Source organism: Pleuronectes platessa, chromosome 19 (genome assembly GCF_947347685.1).
Source record: "Pleuronectes platessa chromosome 19, fPlePla1.1, whole genome shotgun sequence".
Classification (NCBI taxonomy): domain Eukaryota; kingdom Metazoa; phylum Chordata; class Actinopteri; order Pleuronectiformes; family Pleuronectidae; genus Pleuronectes; species Pleuronectes platessa.
Genome location: NC_070644.1, coordinates 12,432,877 through 12,454,346, shown reverse-complemented (window position 1 = coordinate 12,454,346; position 21,470 = coordinate 12,432,877). Strand labels below are relative to the sequence as shown.

General features: G+C 44.4%; 1 protein-coding gene across 2 annotated transcripts in view; it reads right to left on the bottom strand.

Annotated features, from left to right (window-relative positions):
* The window catches only part of LOC128424811 (mediator of RNA polymerase II transcription subunit 13-like), a 74,701-nt gene extending 54,148 nt beyond the window's left edge, over positions 1-20,553 (bottom strand). For both annotated transcript variants that reach the window (XM_053411216.1, XM_053411217.1), the window contains exons 1-2: positions 18,894-20,553; positions 2,896-3,133 (exon numbers count right to left, since the gene is read on the bottom strand). In XM_053411216.1, the coding sequence (XP_053267191.1) occupies positions 2,896-3,133; positions 18,894-18,965 (310 nt within the window). In that variant the 5' untranslated portion in view covers positions 18,966-20,553. The remainder of the gene's footprint in view (positions 1-2,895; positions 3,134-18,893) is intronic.
* Positions 20,554-21,470: the final 917 nt, after the last annotated feature.

Genomic DNA, 21,470 nt, shown 5'->3' with positions numbered 1-21,470 from the left:
CGCAGGAGGGTCTGAATGATCTTCCTTTGAAATGTTAATGGTGGGTTTGTTTCATCGTCGCCAAAGGGGGAAGTGGGAGTGAGAGTATTTATGGATCGGACACAGAGAGATGACGTCCTGTACGGGGTCAGGGAGTCCACTGCTGTGGTCTTTTTTAATGCAAGCGTCTCGATACATGAAACCATGTGTCCCCGAGGTAGCAGCACATGACACATGACACATAATATCAATATATTTTATTTTTTATGGTAATGATCAGGTCAGGAAGAGAACGAGAAGAGAAGTCAACCAACCGGGAATCTCACGAAGAACAGACTGACACATGTGAGAGACCAAAAAGGAGAAGTTGCGGCGACACGACAGAGAGAACTGCAGGGGAGAGAAATCTAACACATAAGACTTTCCCACAGCAGACAGGAAGTCAGTCGAGTAGCTCTTTAACACGTTGGTAAAACACTGATATTCCCCGTGTTACAACCGATTCTAATTTGGGGGAAATCCAGCTTAGGTCTAATGAACGATTCTTAACTCCTTCTCACACCCAGACTGCTATTTCCACTGCCTAATAGGAATTGTGCAGGGAGACCTGTGAGGTTTTTGTATGAGTAAAGAAGTCTTATTATCATAATTGCAGGCGGCATGTGTGTGAGAGTCTGTGCATCTGTCGAGTTGGAGAGTAATCCTCCTCGAGAGCACAGGCTCGCTACAGCTGAACTATGACCTTAAATTAATACTGGCGGCAGAACACACAACCCAAATTCACGAGCCGCTGATTGAATTTATTCTGAGCTTGTTTTTGAGAACGTTATCCCCTGAAAATGCTCCACTTGACTTGAATTAACCAAATATTTTCCGCATTCTACATTTGTTGTATTGAGCCATTAATTCGTTTGTCATTAGCAGGCTGCATCTCCACGTTGTGCAATCAGAAAAAGAATGGATAACAAAATCTTTACGCTACTCACACAAGCAATCCAAAAGAATCAATAGCTATAAAGTGTAATTAAACAGGCTGAGATTATTATTAACTGTATTAAACCTCAGTGTGCTTCTCTAAGGGAGCCATAATTAACGGTTGAGGCAGCCATTAGCAGCTTGCAAATGGGTGAAGTAATGCTAAACTGTCACACAGCTACATACTTGTTATATGGCCTCAAGTGACACATTTGTGCTCTGAATGCCGCCACACATTCACCACACTGACTCTGCATTTGTGTGATTTCACACAAAATGATCTTTTAAAGGAGACGTGTTGTGCTTCTTTTTTTCTTTTTTTTTTAATTTAAAAAGTAAAAGGCTGCAATTTCTGTCCGAGGCCCGACTGAGCTGAGAGGAAATGAACCGAGCCCGATCGGAACATGACGAGAATTCTGTTTCTGGGTCTGAACCCCGACCTGAACCTCATGGTTCCCCGACAGCAGCCACATGCAGCGTAAAAGAGTCAAGTAGATCAAACTTACCTGAAAATAATTTCAACATTTTTGTCCCAACAGAAAACACTGCTCCTGAAACGGCTCGTCAGTGATCCGCCCAATACACCCGGGGCATAGTAATGTAATGTGACATCATAATGCCCCTGGTTTGCATAATGCATGGCTAACAGCTATAGGTCCACCTCCTAACAAAGCCAGGTAAAGTGAGTGTGGCAGCTGACATTTCCTACACGCACTGGATGCGATCGACCAATCACAGATCAAAGGTTTGTTCATGTAAAGTATCAGCAAAACACGCAGTAGTACACAAAAAAACACAGAAAGGCTCTGGAGATTAAATGTAAAATGTTACGTTGGCCCATGTGCATGGTGTATTTTCTCTTTTACAAATGCCTGCACAGTGCGAGTATAGGACTCTCCCACAGCAGCAGCGAGAACATCTGCCCAATATCTGCTGCAGTGCCTGAAAGGCCTATTCACATCAAGTCAGCTTTAATAGGTAACTGAAGACTGGAATTCTCACTATCGCTCCAGCCTCTCCATCCAATACTCCTGCTTCTCTCCTCCTGCCTGTTGTTCAGAGACACCGAACCTGATATAATCCCTCTCCCGTTTCCTCCTCTCCCTGTCTTCCCGAGGCTTAGTCGATATGTTAGACTGCTACACACGTGCGCAGCCAGATAATGCAAATGTTTCTATAAATAGGGACAATAGTGCTGACAGTAGCACTCTCTCAAGTGAGATATCTCAGTGTAATGTTCAACCACACGCACACACACACACACACACACGCACACGCACACACGCACACACGCACACGCACACACGCACACACACACACACACACACACAATTGCTGTGAGCTTCATCACAGTGATGGTCCCGAAGCAAATAAACACTGGAGCTGCAAAGCAAACACATTTCAAATATGTGCTATATGAGGCTCACGTATAGGACTATACATACACACAAACACACACACACAAACACACAACAAATCAATGTACCCGACACATCTTAAACAAAGAGCACACAGCTTGAATCCGCAGCAGACCAAACAGCTTGAATCTACATAATACTTTAGCCAACACAGCTCATGTACAACACACACACACACACAGGTATTATGCTTCACTATAAAACGTCATTCGCACAACTCAAATTCATGTCTTACATCTCATTGTTACACACAACACAAAATTCACTACTTCTCAGTAAGTTTCACATTAAATCCGCTAAAAACCATAGACAACCATATTCCACATAATCATTACCCGGTCTCTAAAATCTGATGCAGTATTAAAAAAATCTGCCATAAAACTATATAGCCTGTAGAAGCCTCTAACCTGAACTTTCAGTGCATAAACAGAGGCTGAGGTGAAGCCTGATGAGATGGGAAAATAATTGAGATGGATAGAAGCGAGGCCACACTCATCCTTCATCTCCTCTGTCTTTTTCTCACCTTCCAGCTCATGATGGATGACGTCAGAGAGGTTGGGCTCCTCGCCCCACCAGAAGATCCACAGCTCCTTGGCGTCGGGCTTGATCTTGCGCCGCCACACGCACAGCAGGTTGGCCTGCACGCAGCGCATGAAGCTGCGCAGCACCGGGTCGTCCTGGGCCGGGGCCGAGATCACCGGCCCGTACTCCCCGCTGCCGCGGAAGCTGTAGCAGCGCCATTTAATGCCCGTCAACTCCGCCTAGGAGAGAGAAGGGTAATGATTAGAAATTGTCACTGAACGCAGACCATTACACAAAATGAAAAATGAGTAATACAGCAGTGTTGTCAGGTGCAATCACTAATAAACAAATTTCCCTAAATCCTCAGTTCCAATGTGATTATATTTAACCTCAATGCCAAACAATTTGTTGATTCAATCAGACAATCAGAAAATTGACCTGCAATAATTTCAATAACACAGTAATTGATTGATTTTTCAAGCATAACGGCCCAATTGTTTTTTTAATGTTAGGGGATTGTTTGTTGTTTTCAGTTTATATTATTGTAAATTTAATATCTTTGGGCTTTATACAATTTTATGAAATAATCCAATATAATTCAAGTCACCATCTCGGGCTAAGAACAGCATATTCCTCATTTTCTTCTACATTTATAATATCATTGTGCAATTATAAATAGTTTTCACTAAAGAAGCATATCACACATTTGTAAATTCATTTTTTGCAGAACTACGTGGTTCATATCGTGTTTCACATGAAAGAGACCACTAGACAATGCCGATTCAATCAATAACTGCAAAGACGCTTGTGCAATGAAGCTATATCTCCATTGGCTTCCTGTTTGCACAGCTTTGATCCTTGTGTAAAGGTTTAAGTACATTTAACGTCTCTCTGTTGTGTCATTATAACCTTATTTAACTGATACCATCACCCGCTGCCGGTGTAAAGGTACAATCAAGGTGTAACTGTGGCAGAGAGGGGGGGGGGGGGGGGGGGGAGTCACAGCGAGACATAAAGGATGGCCTTGAGTGAAATACAGGGAATGAACTACTACAGCCGAGACAGCATTGAAATATAGAGGGAGCTACAAAGAGCGAGAGAGACATAAGAGGAGGAAATACTGTCGGGGTCAGTGGCTGGAGTCCGGCCCGGCTACTGACTTCTTCCCCAGTTAATCTGATGGGATGATAGGTGTTTATGTTTTGCCGGTTGCAGACATGGGCGTGGAGGCTGTGTGCCACCAAACTTTAGGTGATGAACCATAAATATATGGCTTTTTGTCTACTTCTCCAACAGAGGCTGAGGTGCCAGTGAACATGCGTGTTGAAAATGAACACACCTGTAAACGTCAGTGACACTGGGATGCTCGTACAAAATATGCTTGAGAAACTTTTTTCATGCTTGTTTGTGTGTTTGTGTTTGTGCACGAATGAGTGGAGTTGACAAAGGCGGAGTCGAACAGGACGGACATTTGGCAGAGCTCTGTGAGGATCATGTCTGGGACACTGGCCCTGGCACCGAGCTTTAAAAGAGCAGCTAAGAGAAGAGAAACACTGACACACAGGTAGAGAGGAGCTGCTGGCAGAAAACATTTTTTACGAGTCTTTATCCGCCTTTCAAACCAGGAACGTTTGAAGGAACTTCTTGAATTCCAATCGCAGGGACAAGGGTCTAAATAAGGTTAATAAGGTTAACCCCCAAAAAGTCCCTTGTCGGGGGGGGGTACTTAACAAAAGTACCAGAGCCTCAGGGATGGGGCTATGCAGTGCTGCACATACCTGATTGGTGGACTACTCCATCATTTTATTTCAGCTATTATCTTTTAAAAACTGTTTTTAATCTATAATGTTCTCTTGAGTGGACGAAGCAAAGGAAGCTCCACAGCTCTGATGACAGGTAGATGGCAGAGAGCAGGAGCCGAGGATGCTAGCATGTCTTTTCAGTGTGTGCACGGGAGTGTGGCAGGGACGCGTCCACGTCACAACACGAGTCAATCCAAATGCATTTGAGGGAGTCTGTGTATGCACCACAAGAAAAATGTTATGACCAAAACATAAAGTGCAGCGTCTCTTTATAAGCGAGTGCACACCGGGATACAAACGCGACCCCCGGGAGCATCCTGGCTGCAGAACGCCGCCATAATTACATGCATACAGGCAGTGTGTGTAATGGGAGATATAAACATTGGTGCTGTGATAAGCCGAGCCCTAAAAATAGCGACGACAAGGTCAAGGATGCCGCTTCTCCCAAAGCAAAGAGGAAGACATCTGCTTGCGCTGCCTCGTCACTCCCAGTCAATGTCAAGAGTTCCCTCACTGTTTGACACAGCTGTCTGCTGCTACTGAACCGGGAGCAGAGACGAGGAGGAGATGATGGGGCGGAATAAGACGTCAGAAAGTATTTTCACGATAAAGGCAGCTGTTTGTTTTGTAAGAGAGGGCACGCTCTCTGGTGAATCGATTGCAGACACGTTGTAAGACATATTTTAAATACTCTGCTCAGAACAATAACTTGACGGTTGTGTTATTTCCAGGGGTCAAACTAATACCAGCTGCTTACAAACAGGCAATTTTCATAGTTACATGACTGAGCTAACGCTTGTTACAGGTAAGGGAAAGTGGAAAAGGCCTGTCAAGCGTGTGAATAACAGCAACAACTCTAGGGACGAATTAAATCCTGTAGTGTAAATAACAACCCATAATTATTTCAGCTATAATTCAATTAGTGTTAGTCTTAAAAGACAAAAAATAAAGGAGAAAAGTGGAGACTTCACATTTACAATAGAAATGTTAGATTTGACCCTGTGTTAGAGTTTGGGTAAGTGGACAGGGCAGGGGGTTAAGATTTCAAAAAGTGAGAGAGAAAACAAATGAATGGATTCATAAGCATGGGTTGGTCTTAAGGTAAGGGTTAGGATTAGGATTGTATACAGTATATTATTTAAGTCTTTCTTAGGCAGAAAGGCAGGATTCTTCCACCGACTGAAAGATACACTCAAGGAACAACATGTAAAAACAAATGGATACCACCGGTATTCATTATGACATTAACTCATCCAGGAATAAAACATATTAAAAACAAAAACAGACATAAAACTATATATTCTGCATAGATAAAGTAGACCACAGATAAATATACCATGCAATGGCTGGATCCAGCAGTTTCTAGCAGTTATTCTAGGAGGTAAATTATTTTTATATTGTAAAACCGGGGTTTGTAAACAGCAATGATGGTGGGAGGTATTTGAATTTACCACGCAAAGAGCAAATCAGATACGTATCCAAAGCAGCAAATTCCTCCTGATAAGTGTGAGACCGAAAGAGCAAATCAACCATTATTCTAGCCAGCGACCTAAGTCTCCCTTAAAATCTACCGTGGGGGCTAAAAAGGCGAGAGGGGTCAAGGAAAAGCCGGCGGATTTGGTTTCACTGTCAATAAAGCCGGCGCTCCACCCAGCCCCTTGTTCTGTAGGTTGGCTGGTTCAATTTCTGATTGAGTGCAGGAGGAGAAACAAAAGTTTTCCCTTCCATTCCTAAGACGGACCAAAGCTTTGACCTTACCCTCACCTCTATTATCTTTCTCGTCTCCGCTCTCCGTCTCATCTCTCAGCGCTCTCTCACTGTCACGGACGCCTGCTGAATACACCCAGGACTATCTCACACGCTCCCTCTCTCTCCCTCTCATTCATTTTTTTCTATTCCCCTCTTCATGTCTTTTTGTGTAGTAAACAGAGAAAAGATAATGGCTAACCATATGTTTCCAGAATTGTTTGGTGTCAGCCCAGAGGATGCGGGAGATTGTGCTCTTTTTCTTGTGTTCCATTAAAATCCCTCTATTCTGCTGCTATGAAAATCGGTGTTTCATCCGCTGGGATTGATTCCTTATTATTTTATTCGAATATTGATTTTTTCTTTTTTTTAAAACATGCAGCTGAAGAGTTAAAACACCATTTCCCGTATTTAAGGTGCACTGAGCCCAGGCTTGGCAAAACACAATCTGTATCCAAAACCAAAGGTCGGCTTCAGTGCACCAGACATGTGCTAACAATCAAAAGAAAATATGGAAGTCAGAACATTCATCTTTAGCACACATTGCTCAAAACAAACAGGAGTGGATAAAGACTGAGAACGAGTGATTTACACAGAAAAGAGGATACCGTTTCCAGGGATTGAAAAGGTTTGTCACTCTGCAGGTCCGGCAGACAGACACATACATACAAGAGTATTCTGTATATTGTTAAGAGCCCAGGAGCTTTACAATGCAGAGGAAGCTTCCATTACTTAGATAGCAGAACTGAGAGGGAAACACATGACATGCACTTTGCAGGCTTCTGCAGACTGAAAATATTTTGATCCTGCTGCCCTGTCTCCAAAAACTTTTAAAAGAACCTTTTGAACTTCCCAACATGCAGCTGCATGTGTGTTTGTGTTGTATTTCCCTTTGGAAAACACATACACCCACACACAGACACACAGACAAACACACTCTACGTCCTTTTTCCAAGCATAAACCCAGACGAGACTTGGCTCCTGCCTTGGAGAGAAGTATGTATATTTCTACTTTCAAGGCCGATGAGAAGTGAATGAAAAACTACATTAGCAATATTTAGTCTACTTCCACATCTTGCACTGAATAATGTGTATATGCAGGTTCTTTAAATGCATGTAAACCCACTTAAAATGGCAGAGAGTCCTTTCCCATTGCCAGCAGCGGCACTTGCCTTTCTGTTTTCCCCCCGGGAGCCATATTCCACGTCACTAATGTTCTGCACACAACGCTTCGGAAACGGGAAACACATCACACAACACAAGAAACCACCGTGACGACTAGTGACAGTGTTAAACTTGTATATATTTTACTTCAATCCCGCCTCCAAACTCTATGCTGTCTGCATGTCTTGCCAGTGATGCTTTTTGCACGATGTGAAGGAAACTATATTTCTGAGATGTAAAAAGTGAATAAGAACACAAACAGGCCATTTACGCGCCAACGCCTGGAAGTCGAATCCGAGTCCTAACGTCTCGGCTGCCAAAATAAAGACAAAGAAGAAGAAATGAGCGCGTTTACCCAGGTGTCACGTTTCCATCACTGCCGATCGGAGCTGTAGCCAATAAACACACTTGTCTACTTCCGAGTCATTTGACCTGGGAGTGAATACTGCTTCATTTGATTCCCATTGCAGAGGGATCCAGATGTCCACTGGTGTGTATTTAGACCAGTGGAAACTGGGCTTTACATGCGGAAGCTTCCAGCTGCATTAAGGCCACATTTCTATCAGAACTGCAGCTGATGTGAAGGTTTGAGTTTCCACCTAAGTGGAGAGGTGCCTGGTGCTCTATCAAAGCAGATGTTTTTGTATTAAAGCGTACGAGGAGCAGGATGCCATCTCTTTAGGAATCTCACAACAGCGTGAGGGGCCCGCAGTCAGATAGTCTGACAAAGGAGGCACTTTAGGCAATTGAGAGACAGCTTGTATCAGCAGTTTTACCTACTCTGGCACAAGTGAAACACTTATTCTGTCGGAGTGGCATGGCTTTCTCATCAACGTCAAATCGGTTTAGACACTTGACAAACTGCCAATATTTGGGTTGTGCTCCGATCGCCGGCGACGCCTGTGAGTCTCGAGATAAGGCTCGTCTTCATCAGACACATGTAACACTATCTGTCTCCCTTTGATTCAATGTCAAAGACCAGTGAAATTTAATTATTTCTAACAGGCTCTGTGAGAGAATCGACTCAGAACAACTTATTTGAAGCTTCAGCAGAATGTCTCTTTATCTAAGTTATAATCCCAAATACTTTAATGAAATCAAACCCTGTTCTTTATACCCCTTCGTGGTCAGCGTTTTTTGACCGACGGCCATTAAATGCATTTCCTACTTTATTTATTAATTCTTTCACTCAATTAAAATTATGCAACTACACACTGGAAACAGTGCACATATTTTATGTGGCTTTTTGATATCTTATCTCATTAATCTCAGCCTCACTGTTTATTGTTCATTTGTCAAAGTCATATCAGAGCCTTTTCACATTAAAAGCATTGGGCTGTCAAATCACCGCGTGGCTTTGATGGTGAGGCCGCCTCAGAAAACTACACGTACCTGTCCCTGTGGTTTGCAGTGACCTCGATGGTTCTTCAAAAATACATCAACAAAACAAGACTACAGTCATTTGGAGTATTGTCTGACAGCAGATCAGTTTTAAATAAACAATTAACGCTGTACACAGCATGAGATCACGGTGCATGATGGGAAAAGGCGAAATATCGACCGACTTCGCTTTGTTCAAACGACACGCGCGAGCTCGGCTATAAACAGATGAACCAGTTGCTCCTCTGTTGTGTCTCTGACAACGTAGCTGCTCAGCAAGTGTTTGTTGCAGCACTTGATGTTACCACAGTAACCACGGTATCACCAGATCAGCCAAGAGTGAAACATAACTTTAATGGAGTGGGCTTTTTAAATGCACCAGAGCCACCCGGGATAAATGTGGACAAAAACGGTGTAGGTTGGACGGTTGTGCTGCTATAGCCGGCTGCTGAGAAGTCACCAGTTAGAGGAGCCGGTAGCAGAAATCAAAACTGGCAACGACTCCCCCTTCATCAATTAACCCACCAAAATCAAATTAACCCACAAGGAGTCGTGCTCCCCTCTGGCATTTTACGCCTCAAATGAAGAGCGCTGCACGTTACTACACTTGTGAGGGAGCGGGCGCGAAAACACAAAAGCACTAAACAGGTGTGGAGAGACGGCCTCTGGGGCTGCAGACACCAAACAGATGCTTTTCCTCTGCCGTCTGCCGCCACCTCTGCGAGTCCCACCAAAACAAGGGACCGTCATTTGATCTGTGTTTCCGCTGCAGCATCCGGCCCTGGGAGGTGAGCAAGCCAAGCGACCTAATTAGAGCAGCGAGAGTCCCCAGGGCTGAGTGACGGATGGACCTGCCAATCACACCGCGGAGAGCCTCCATCAAGCCGTGACTTCTTCTCACCTGACAAAGAGAAGTTGGGGGGGGGGGCGGGAGGCGGTAGCGGCAGCAGAAGACCAATAAGGACAACGAGACATTGTGTACAGTCAGACTGCCGCATATAAAAGGAGCGGACGAGATCTCCTGCAATTCGGCAAATAAAACAACCGAAAGCTGCACCGTCAGGCTGCTCTTCAAGCGTCAGGGGACAGGCTACAGCAGTGGCCCTGCTTAGCCTGAATTATTAACGTGCAAATAAATAAACCAGTCTCTGCTTTACTAGTGTCTCTGATGTAATTTAATTAAACTGTGACAACCCACGGGGAGTGAGACATGAGAGAGAGACACAGACAAAGACCTGAGCGAGAGAGAAAGACCTGAGAGTCACAAAGACGGGAAAACAGGAAACAGAGGGAGAAGTAAAAACAGTTGCTAGGCAACATACAACATCTGTAGGAATTCGGCAAGGTATTCAATTTTTGAGATTTCCGTCTCCAGGGTTACAGTGGAAATATAACATTTCAAGCATTTCTGGTTCCCCAGACTTTACTCTAAAAATCACAAAGGAGGGTAGACCGTGTCTTTGTCTCTGCAGGTCGTCCGTCCTCGGCTGCAGCACGTCTCACTTTGTGCCCCAACAGCTGGAAGTCATCAGCTCAAATTTGGCTTAAGATATTATCGAGCGTGTAATACATGCGTCACCAGAGTCCCGGGGTTCCCAGAAGGCTATCTCTATCTGTGCCAATTATCAATCTGCTGTAGGAGACAAACGCACGGCGGATTGTTTGCATTTCTTTAACCAATCCCAATCGTCCTGGGCGTTGTTGAGCCCACGAGGCAGCGACAGTGCTGCTGTGAAAATGTGTCAGGGGAGAGTTCTGCACTTGGGGAAGCAAATAAGTGATTCGCCGCAAAGAAAATGCCACAAGATAAACAGAGGGGAAGAGACACATGTCGAAATCCTGTAGGTTACAAACTCAGAGGGTTGCCCTCAGTGGTTCTAATATAGCAAGCACATGAAATACCTGACAGACTTAATCAGCAACCGTTGATTCAGATGACCAGAAGCAAGATGTAAACATAGCTGAATAGGATTAGTTTCTCCAATAAGGGTTTTATTAAAAAATTAATCAGTGCAATAATTGTACAATTAGCTCTGCATGGAGGCTTCTGAAACGCCTACAAGTATTTAATAGTCTGATTGTTCCTGAAATTGTGCAAATGGAGCATTAGCTCTGTTAGAAAATAATATCTCATTCAGCTTGTAATTTCTTGCACTGATTTCTTTTTCACAGGGATGTTATTTTAGATGAAATGAAAACCTGCCATTAGTTAGTAGGACTTCTTCTTTCTCCATTATACAATAGATAATTAATATGTAAAGGACACAAACTAGAAGGGCAGCAGGCAGGTCACCGTAGGTCACACCTGAACAGGTTTCAACCTGCAGCTCACCTGGCTGCAGACTCTAATGTCTAATCTAAAGTTGTCTGCTTGCTAAGTGGGAGTGGCAGCAAATCAGATCTCTGACACTCAAAGTCCTCTGCACTTCTGCTCACACGTCCAACGCACGCACACACACACAGTCTGATGTTATCCCTCTCAAGTCCTCCTCTGCTGGCCATTCACTCAACAGATACAGTTGCACCATTGAAAGTTCATATCTTTCCCAACATTTGCTTGGTCATGTAAACTCTCCATCAAAACATTTTGCATCTCGCTATTATGCAGCAAACGCCAATTATTCCAAAAAGCAAGCCAGGAATGAAATTGAGCTGTACACATCCGAAAAAATCACGGGTATTTGCCTAATTCAAGATGAGAGAGAGAGAGAGAAAGAGCGAAAGTGCAAGAAAGAGAGAGCGAGAAAGAAAGAGAGAGAGAGAGAGAGAGAGAAAGAAGCGCTTGGCAGCACTGGGAGAATCAATGCACCACAAACGCCTGTGAATCAACAGTCTGCACATAATGTGCTTGTTCTCATCAAGTACCCGTCTGATTGGTCACAGATAATCTCTCAATGGAACATGAACACATGATAATTAGAATTTGAAACAGCACGGCAGACAACATCCCTGTTTCCCCTCTCTCCCCTTGTTTTGCGGCTCTAAAAAGACGCCCCTTTAACCTAAGTGTGCTCTAACTGCAATTGAATCCCAGCCAACCATGATATTGGCAAAGCTGTCTGGCTGGCAGAAAATATTTGCCCGGGTTACAAGCGAGGCGATATCTCCCTTTAAAGAAATTCTCTTTGTCGAGGTGTCTGCGGTCAGGTGAGGAGAACGCACACAGGAGCCCGGGACTCCGGTGTGATGGCACAGAGACGCCCGCAGCGTCCCCCAACGCTTTGTTTTGTTTCCAATCTGGTTTTCTGCTTTTTATCTCGCAATCAGACAACAAGCCTCAGAGATTGTGTTTGAATCAGAGGATCTGTAGCAACACACATACAACAACTATTAGTTTGGGAGGCACAAGCCTGAGCCAGATGTCTGTCGAAAAGATAAGGAAATAAACAAAACAACAAAATTCAGCAAAGTTACTCAAGCCCTGAACTGTACACTTTTACCTGTACAAGTAATCCACTATAATTCAGGGGAAACTAAGGCCCAACAGGCCCCTTGTGAAACCACAGTACCGCCATCTACTCTATCCTTTTTTAGGTCAATGGCATGCCCTTCCCTAAAGATGTCAGATTTCATTCATCAAGATCCATGAATTATTCTTGGAGAAATCAAGGAAAATGTTGATAAGCGCAATGTAAGAGAAAGTGAAGAAATTAATTCATGCATCGGCCCTCTGATCCAGATCTGCAACATCCGTTTAAGTTTCGTCAAAATCCTCAATCAACAATTTTGCGTAATCCAGCTGAATAAACAGAGGCAGATAAAAGAACCTAACCTCATAACCTCATTGTTCTTTTATCTACACTTCAATCGATTAAAAGCTGTACCTGTACTTTCTTAATTGTAGTTTTCACACAGGCTACAGCCCCCAGCAAAAATCCCACTATCTATTTGTCTGTGTGTGTGTCCATCGCTATGCCAGTTAACTGGCCCACTGTCCAGCCATCACAGGCACTTGATGGTACCAGCTCCCACCCATTCCTGCCAATCCTTTTCCCACTCAGCCTTCTGTCGCCCTGCACACATGCAAAATCACCAGCGGGCGCTAAGAATAGAACACAGCTGGTACTGCGGGGCTAACATATTTCACACTCGAGCCACCGTGCTTCAAAATACTCCTGCCCATCCCGTCCCATTTCCATCTCCAGGACCAGCGGTGCTTCCCACCCCCCCCCCCCCCTCCCCATTCGTCTTTGAACTGCTCTTCACCTCTGTGACAGGGCCCTGACAGGCCTACTGCTCGGATGAGATACATGACGACGCTCGGGAGAATTTACCAGAAAAAAAAAACAGAGATCAGAAGCACGAGCAGAGGCGAACTCATGTCTTCCTGTACCCGACCAATGCACCGCCCTATTTCTGTCAGCGGCCAGCCCCACGCTTATTCATGAATCGTTTTGTTGAAAGGCCTGCACGCGCGTGTGTGTGTGTCACTACATGCAGGATGCCATGTTCACACAGGTGGGCCACTGCCTGGTCGAGTCCTATTGCGATGACAAGGGATTCCCACAGCAGTGACAGGAGCAGATTAGTGGGCGGCGCCGTGCACAGACTCAAGGTGAAGTCGGTGCTGGCTGTCAGGGTTGCAAACGAGCGCAGCCAAAAGCACCGGTTGGGCGTAGGGGGGGGCACTGTTTAGTGAGGAGTAACCAGATGGAGCCGCTTCATAGGGCAGGGAGCAGAGGACCGGGGCTACTGCATTGGAAACCTGGACCGATCCTCCCCTTGTGTGAGAGGACACTGCAGTGGCTTCAATGTCATCCTCACATATCTCAATATAAACACACACTCGTAGTTTTTACTGTTGAACACAGTTGATACAACGTGAGGTGGCTGCAGCTGTATTCAGTCCTTTTCATCTGTTTCTGATCTGAGGGATCGATCTGGGTGAGAATCCATCCGTTAAAATTACAATTAATAGATTAAAACTGATAAAAGCCTGCATGTGCGGCCAGAACATGATATGAGACTATTAACTATATTTTATAAACATTTTTATTTCAGTTAATAGACTATTACATTCATTTTTATAACCGTTTTATTTAGTTTTACAGACTCTTACCTGTACAATCTTTTTTTTATTTTAAAAACTCTAGCCTGTACGTTTACAAACATTTCATTTGATTTGACAGGCTCTTCCCTATAGGCTATTTTTTTAAATGTTACTTTATTTTACAGACTCACACCCAAACTTTCACAAAATTGTATTAATTATTTTACAAACTTTTACCTAAACATTTATTTTACAGACTATTACCTATATTTTTACAACCGTTCTTTATTATTCAGACTCTTACATATATTCATACAACTTTTCTATTATTTAACAGACTCTAAATTATTTGTTTTTTTCTATCTATTTTAAATCTCATGGTCTGTATATATTTCTATTCTCAGCTGGAGCAATTGTAAAATATTGGAGGCATTTCTGTTCCGTGACTTCTTGTTTCTCATATATCGACATAGCATCAATACATGGGATAGAGTGTGTGTGATTTATCAGCTGTTATTGTCTTTCTGTCAAGTTACCACACAGGTTCTGACCACATTATTTGATAACTGAACATATGTTGTTAAATGAAAACGGGGCTTCGAAAATATGGCAAGAAAGTGACATTGCTTCATTATCACTACCGACACAGATATCACATAAACACTGTAGCACCGAACAAATCCATGCGATCCACAGCCTCACTCGACTCCAACTTGACCAGCTCCTCAGCTCGGCGGATCGTGACGCACGCCCTCTAACCGCCCCTCTTCTTCATCCCGAGCGCCCTCGCAATATCCACCCCCATTAATAACCAGGAAATGCAAACAGTCCGTATTAAAAAGGCACCAGACCTGATTACCTGCTTCTCCTTACAAGCCTCGGCCATTCACCTGCCATAAATCAGGTCACCGCTGTTAATGGTATTCCCTCAGCCACATCTCTTAGCACTTTATTTCCATGCCAGACACTGGTATCATTATCATACATGCAAGATCTCTATTGGAATACAGTTTGGCTAATGAGCACCTCTTAGTTGATCACATTAGACCTTCACTTGAGGACACTTAATTACCAGTGTTGCACTCTGAGCGTGTGTGTCGAGGGGGACAGGAGGAGCCCTTTAATTAAGGCCTCTGCAATCTACCTGTGTTTGTACAAGTCTATATCCTTGGGATATATGATATGTTCGCGGCCCGAACATGGAGATAAAACATGTGGTGTGTGCGCGCATGGGGATGGGTGGAAGATTTAGCTTGTGCATGTGTGTTGCGTGGTTGTTGGTTTTTTTTCTCCTGTCTCAATGCTGGTTTGTGAATGCATCGGTGTGTGTGAGTGTGTGTATAATAAGATGGGTGTTTGAAGTTTGTCTCCTGAGCCTGGATGGTTTACAGTGTGCACAGGACACACACACACACACACACACACACAGGCTTCCTGTGTCATGAGGCTCTTAACTGTCTCCTCCTTGTGTTTCACATTCAGGCTGGGACTTGGTGTTATAAGAACCTGCCCAGTCCACAGAAAGATGACTGTTTTCTCTCTCCCTCTCTCTCATTGCGTTCCTCCCCCTTTAATTTTCTCCTTTTCGCTCTGTCTCACTCTTTCACTCTCAGTTTCTCTCTCAAACAGGCTGAGGCTAGCAGTCAGGAAATGCACATCAGTTATAATACTTTCCTAAAATGAAAACAGATATTCTCTCTCTCTCTCTCTCTCTCTCTCGTCATCCGCCCGTCCTCTCCTCCGTTGCCACTTCAACCTGAATCCCCAGCCCGGGTCTTTCCTACTCACATAGGGTCTCGTTTGCTCTCTGCCCCAGATGGATGATCACCACCACACAAGACAGTTGTTTTGTGGGCCGTGTGATCGCAGCGATCTCAAGCGTCTGACACCGGCCTCACAGAAGGCATGACAGTAATCTGCTGCGCCCCCATATAGCCCCACAGTACGGTCGCTTGTGCTTTCTAAGGTTGGTTTTATTGATGCCGGTTGCAATAACAGCCAGTAAATCAGTGTGAGGGATGAAGTTAGTGCATGTTGGAATGCTGTTTAACAGTCTGGCAGACCAGAGCGCTCACGAGTCGCCTACACGACCTTTACATAAGAGCAGAGATATGACTTAAAAGAAAAGGATAAGATGGATCCGACCACAGAGGCTGTTTCTTCTCCTCTCTGGAACCCTGAATGACCGAGACAACTAACTGGATAAAAGACAACCAAAAGGCTTTTCTTTCAGAGCAAAAACGGCACCTGCCGAGGCAGCACAATCCTACACGTGAAGTTCTAGGTCTTATAGTAGAAATGTAAAAGAAACAGGAAGTGGTCTGATGAACTAAATTATTTATTTGTCGTCAAACCAAGTAAAAGAAAGTTATCTGCACCATAATTTAATGTTTTTTCCCAGATTCAATCTAACAAGTTGGTGAAAATGGGTTATCACTATGAACCGGCTAACAATAAAGCAACAAAACAGATAAACCAACACACAGACTGTGGTGAAAACAGAATCTCCATGTAGATGTTTGCCATTCTTCAAGGACAACTATCTCCAATGAATGATCGATCTTCAGCCAATCATCTGATTGATTAATCAACTGGTTAAAGAATAAACTAAATATAATATTCATATTTCTTAAATAGTAGAATATGTAACTTCAGCCGCCAGGGGTCACTCAGTCAAAACAATAACGAAAGACTTTGATGATGTTGTGAAGCAGCGCGGGATCATGGGAGTTTTCACCGGCGTTGCAGTTGAAAATCGACCTGACGCAACTCGGGCTCAAATCATGTTGACGTATGAGGTCATGGAGTAAAGTTTTAATCACATTACACAGCGAATGAAAATGAAATACGAGTACGAATCCATTAAGAGGGACAAATACACACAGTGGAAGGAGAAAACAGACGACTGGCTAACGGGCACACAGGCTAACTGGGGTTTCTTCTTCATGTTAGAAGTTATAGCACCCCCGACAGAAGAAAAAGGCGATTTCTCCGTGTTTGAGAATTGGAAACATTCTGGATAATTTCAGTGCAAGTAAACAAACTATTTAACTCGGTCTAGTCATTTTGAGATATTTTAAAGAACTGTTACTTATTATATGTTTAAGTCTTAAGCTGGATCAATAGTCGGACCTGATCTGATTCATTCTTGATAATCAATGCTTCAGCCTCCACTTGTTAAGCTTACAGCACACACGTGTCTGGCTCTCAACATCAGGATGCAATCTGCGTCCCTCCGTCTCTTTGTCTTGGCGGTGCCCTCTAACCAGGACAGTCGGCGTGTCATTAGCGTTTCTGTTCTTTCCTGGACTTCCCTGCAGGAGCCCTGCCAGTGAGTAACCGCTGTGGCACCAGGCAGCCAGTCATAAATATTCTCAACAAGCCGGCTGATGGATGGTCTCCTTCTCCCCTCCGTTTGAAAGGGATGTTCCATGGGCCGGCAACAACGCCACGGCGGGTGAATGAAAGCTTTTTTTTCCACGAGGGGAATAGCCTCGACTTGAGATGTTGACAGAAACTTAATCGCTGTTTTCGGCTGTGGGATGACAGGCTGAGGATTTAGGCCGTCTGATAGGTGTGCTGGAGTGCTGCTGCATTTGCTTCCGTGTTAGTGCACAGACATTCAAACAAGATGCTTTTAAATAGATTAGGATACCATTTCAAATCCCCCCTCTTTCTTAATAGCCACAAAAATGAGTAAATACACTCAGAAGGAAAAAACCTCAGGGGCTTTTTAGATTTTTTGCAGGCTGTGTGAAAACTTCAGACTACAGTTACTCCCCTGCATTCCCCAATAAGTCATTAAAATCCGTGCCATGTGACACTTGTTTATGTGTCACTTGTGGAGTGTAACTGGTCCCATCTGCTGCTGCTGCAGTTGCTGCTGCTGATGGACAACCTGCATGATCACCTAAAAGGCCCTCAGGACCCCTATGTTGTTGTGGTTCTCAACAGCCTGTGCCCGAGTTCAGTCTACCGCATGCCTTTCCACTTGGCTGCCTGTTGTAGTAGGGGAGTTAACTCGCTGATTGCAGGATGAGAACTGTGAAAACACACTGCTCAATCTTTTTCACCCTCAAAAACCAGCCAGTTCTGCAAAAAGGAAGCAAAAGAAAACACCGCCTGCCCGCACAGACTCACAAAACACCTTGACTCAAGACAAACAGAGTGTGAAAGTGTCGTTTCCTCTGCGTGCCAGATACATGTTGTTGCTATCTGTCAGAATCTTATTGACCTGCTTTCCTCTGTGAGACATATTCCTCGGTTCACATTCACACTCCTCCGATTCATAAGCTGAAGTGAACAGCGTTTGTGGCTCAGCACATCACACTGCTGTTTTCCCTGAGATCAGAAAACCGCTTTTCTTTTCTATATCCTCTCAGGCTGCAGGAGTATTAGACAGAAGCAGCCTTCTTTCCAAGTTAGTTGCTTGGCAATGCAACAGCTAGATTTCCAGTGATGTGATTATTTAAAAAAAAAAAAAAAAAAAAAAAGGGGGAGGAGGATAATGACCAAAGCTGCCTGTGCTTTTGATGGGAAAAATTTGTGTTTGTGTAGCCTATTGTCTGAATGCCAAAACTTCCAACACATCAGTTTGTTTTAGAGGCATTTTGTGGTTTTATTTTAATCATTGGAAGATATGTTTTGGATTAAAAACGGGACAGTAAAGTGGAGCAGGCTTTAAGCCTCTGGACTCAGATATTATTGTTAGTATAACAGGCTTTTTTCATAAATTATGAAGTGTTCTTGTCCTTCCTCCTCTGGACCACTAACCCGTGTTAATGATTGCCCAATAACAACATCAGCGAACGGTTCACCTTTGCACGGCAGAGAGCAGACACATTTACGCGTGCCTCCCACGGTCTTATGACCAGAGAGAGCGGGCTATGATCGATAAGGACGCGGGGGGTACTGTACCAGAGAGAAGATGTTGGAGTGGCAGTCCTCAAGGCTTGCCCCGTTAGCCACCCAATTCGCCGATGTAGTCATAATCGTCCGCCGTTGTTGGGGTCGTCAGCGCTGGGCATGTCGAAATCCTACATCGGTATCCAGCACCGAGCAGGGCTGACGAATCCGTCCCTCCTTGATTTCACGCGTCCGTTGCCACAAATTAGAAAAAGGAGGTCCAGATAATAAGATAGATGTCGGGTAGAGGATTTGGGCGTATTGGTAAAAATAAAAAAATAAAAAAATAAGTGCTAGAATGCATCCATGAAGATCCCCACCTCCTCCTCCTCCTCCTGTCCTCCTCCTCCTCCTCCCCAGCAGATCTAGAATGTTGTAATGTTTGTAAATCCGAGCGTGTGCGCGGATCAAAACATTGTTCCAGCCACAATCCAGGTCAAGCGATTCCAAATGTGGCCACTGTCCGAGGCGCAGGACGCAGGAGCGGTATCCATTTCAATCCACACAGACAAACACACAAACACACAGGGAGGGAGACGAGGAGGGTCAGCCTGTTTCCATATCAGTCCATCCGCTCATAGTTTGAATTGTTAAAAAAATAAAAAATAAAATAAAGAGCATAATCCATTGGAAGGCGACTCCCGGGGGGAAAAAAATCCTCTACCTTTTCCCCCAAAAATGTTAGAGCCAGAACTTCTTTTTTAAAAAGAAAAATTACGCACAGGCAGCTCTGCAAAACAATTAACTTAAGAGAGGAGGCGGCATCGGTGCTTCATGCAGGATATCTGATTCCGTCGGCTCCACACGCTGATGCACCACTTGTGATAGTTTTCGAGAATTGCATGCGCTATTTATAGCCTCCTTTCTTACCACAACCTCACAATGTAGCCCCGACTGGCTCGCACACACGCACACACACTCACACGCAAACAGGATTGTTTAATCCCTCTGTTGCGAGAGAGGGGGGATCTCTGAGGGAGTGGGGAGGGGGGGGTCCAACGAACAAGCTCCCCCAGTCCAGTGCTCCTCCGTGGCGGGGAGGACCGAGTCGGGTTCCCGGTACTAACCCCCAAAACCATGCGCCAAGACGCGTCCACAAGGGGGGAGAAAAAAAACTCTTCTTGCTCCTCCACCACCACCAGCGCCAGGGAAAAAGACGACAAGCAGGCTCCTGTAGACGGACGTGAGAGGAAGAAAAAAAAAAAGCCCCTTCCTTCCTTTTCAGTTTTTATATCATTACGAAACGTCCTCTCGCCAGCGCGCACCTCGTGGTTTCTCTAAATGAAAACGCACATTTTACGCAGGAGTGTCAGAGTCCTGGCGCGGATCGGCTGCACGCCGCGGAGTGTTTCCTTCATTAAAAGAAGCAGCTCGACATTTAAAAGCGTGTCCTCCTCCCTGCTCCTGCTCCTGCTGCTGCTGCTCCTGCTCCTGCTGCCACTGTGTCGACAAACGCTGTGATTATTGAATTAAAATCCTCGGCGTGTGCACATGATGTCAGCGGCGGCTACTTCCCCTCGGTGCTGGTCGTGTCCCGTGGCGCGCGTCGCTATATTGGCAAATAAGTGGAAGTGTGCGTGTATCCGGACTGTGTCATGTCTGTTTGTCTTTTTTTTTCTCTACGCGAAGCTCCGCCGCTGTAGCGTTGTTTCCCTCCCTCTCTCTCGCTCTCCCTCCCTCTCTCTCTCTCTCTCGCTCTGCCTCTTGCGTGCACGATCGTCCAGCCCACCACGCATGGTAATGTAATGGCGGTCGGAAGCGTACACTACCCGAAACTCTGCCTTCCTATTCGGCCAAGTTTGCGCCCACGTGACCAAAGTCTGGGATTACAGTACTGTTTTTTTTTTGTGTCTTTTGATGCGAGGCTGGATCTGGATGCGGCGCCGGGGACACGGCTTGCCACTCGTGCCCGCGTGCGCGCTCTGACTGCCAGTGGACATGTTTCGTCTTTTTATCGTCACACCGCTTGTTGTTGTGGTGGTTTGCTGCTTCTGCTCCCACACGTCTGTTTAAAGTGCCCGAAGAAAGATCGCATTCGTATTGTGTATTGTCTTTTTTCTGTTTGTTTCCCCCTCATCACTGCAGGGTGTCATTGTGTGATGCATCGGTTACATAATGAAACTGTGTTCTCACAACAGAGGATGTGACAGACTAGAGGTCAGAATGACTTACTGAGCTCATACTGTGTCATAAGACACATCTATGTGGGTTATAGTCTTAACACTTTAATATTTACAGAGACAAAATAATAGTAATCACTATGAATCTTATTTAAATTATATATATATATATTTGCAGTTATGTAGATAGAGACTGACTGGTTTGTCTTGATTTTTTAGGCCGATACCGATATTAGGAAGAAACAATATTCTGATACCAATACATCCGATGATGTCATTATCAAACTCTTATGTAATAGAGGCTTGACATGCTGTCTATTCCTCATCATAAATAAATAAAAATACATTCATAATAGTTAATACATTTATTATAAATAATAACAAATAAAAAGAGCACACAATTACAATCAACAAGGAAATAAACATGAAAACACATCTTCCCTGGATTGTTTATTTTTTAAACTAGAAG